This window comes from Priapulus caudatus, unplaced genomic scaffold (genome assembly GCF_000485595.1).
Source record: "Priapulus caudatus unplaced genomic scaffold, Priapulus_caudatus-5.0.1 Scaffold26, whole genome shotgun sequence".
Lineage (NCBI taxonomy): Eukaryota > Metazoa > Priapulida > Priapulimorpha > Priapulimorphida > Priapulidae > Priapulus > Priapulus caudatus.
Window position 1 is genome coordinate 676,977 of NW_014577087.1, and position 1,265 is coordinate 678,241.

General features: G+C 46.8%; 1 protein-coding gene across 1 annotated transcript in view; it reads left to right on the plus strand.

Moving 5' to 3' along the window:
• The window catches only part of LOC106814473 (protein unc-45 homolog B-like), a gene marked incomplete in the record, with an annotated part of 33,506 nt that overhangs the window by 24,790 nt on the left and 7,451 nt on the right, over positions 1-1,265 (plus strand). The window contains 1 exon segment of the mRNA XM_014818793.1: positions 981-1,094. Within this exon segment, the coding sequence (XP_014674279.1) occupies positions 981-1,094 (114 nt within the window).

Genomic DNA, 1,265 nt, shown 5'->3' on the forward strand with positions numbered 1-1,265 from the left:
GTAGCTGGTCATAGAGGCCAAACTGTCGTCGCCTACCGATCCACGGTCGGACCCAGAACCTCCGTTGACCTCTTCTCTTTCTCCTTCTCCTGATGACATGGACTTGGTGAAGTGCCAGTTCCATGAGGTTCTGCTAATGTTGGAGAACCGCGATTTCGTATTGTAGTCGCAGCCTGTCGGGATCCTCCATCTTCTGAGGTGGTTCTTCTAGACACGATCAGCAGGAATCTCTGTCATCACCCATGAGGGTCGGAGGAGAAGTGATGATGAGGAGGTGGGGCGGGACCCGTTTATATACCGTACACGCTAGGAACACGCTAGAAGAACGCTGGGCGCGCTACAGACTCGTTCAGCACTCGTTCAGCACGCCCATATTCGCTGCATGTTCGCTGGACATGCGTTAGAAGCATGCTAGGTGTGCGCTATAGGTGTGCGCTAAATGTTTGCTAGACCTCAGCCGACGAACATACAACGAATACCCATCGTGTGCTCCGCGTGGGTCTGGCGTTGGTCCAGCGTGCTCTGCGCGTGTCTGGCGTCCTTCTGGCGTGTACATTCATGCGTCGAGCTCCGCGCACAATTTTGTGCATGCACAAAAATCCCGACGCACACGACGCGCACGAGCGAATGACAACGAATGCATAGCGTTGGTCCAGCGCGCTCGACGAACGAGTAACGAATGCTGACGCACACCCAGCGAACGACAACGCACTGGCCAAAATTGCTAATTTTTCAGTGCGCGGGCCGGGCCGTGCGTCGTGTATGTGTGACTGGGCCTTTAGTAAAAAAACAGCAGTTAAATATAATTTTTTGTGAATTGTAATCATGTGCAACGTTTATTCATATAAAGTTTGCTTGTTACTCTAACCAACCCTTAAATGTTGGTTCACTTATTGCAAACGAGAGAGCTTGTAATCGTGGCTTTCTAGTTCATTGCTTAGTGCAGTGTATTTTTAAGTAAATTTGGACGAATGTTTCAGGCATTACTGCCACTAACAAAAGATAACACATCGGAGGGAAAGAAGTTTGCTGCTCATGGACTGGCAAGAATCGGCATAACGACCAACCCTGAAAATGCGTTTCCTGGGCAGAGGGTAAGTCCATCTGCTTATAACATGTGTAAATTTTTGCAAAACTTCATTATTATTTATTCAACACTACTGAAATACTGAAATTCTCAAACATGTTATTTTATGGCAAGGATTTTAATTTTATTTATTTATGTAAATATGCTCGTATGAGTTTCGTTGGCAACATATATATAT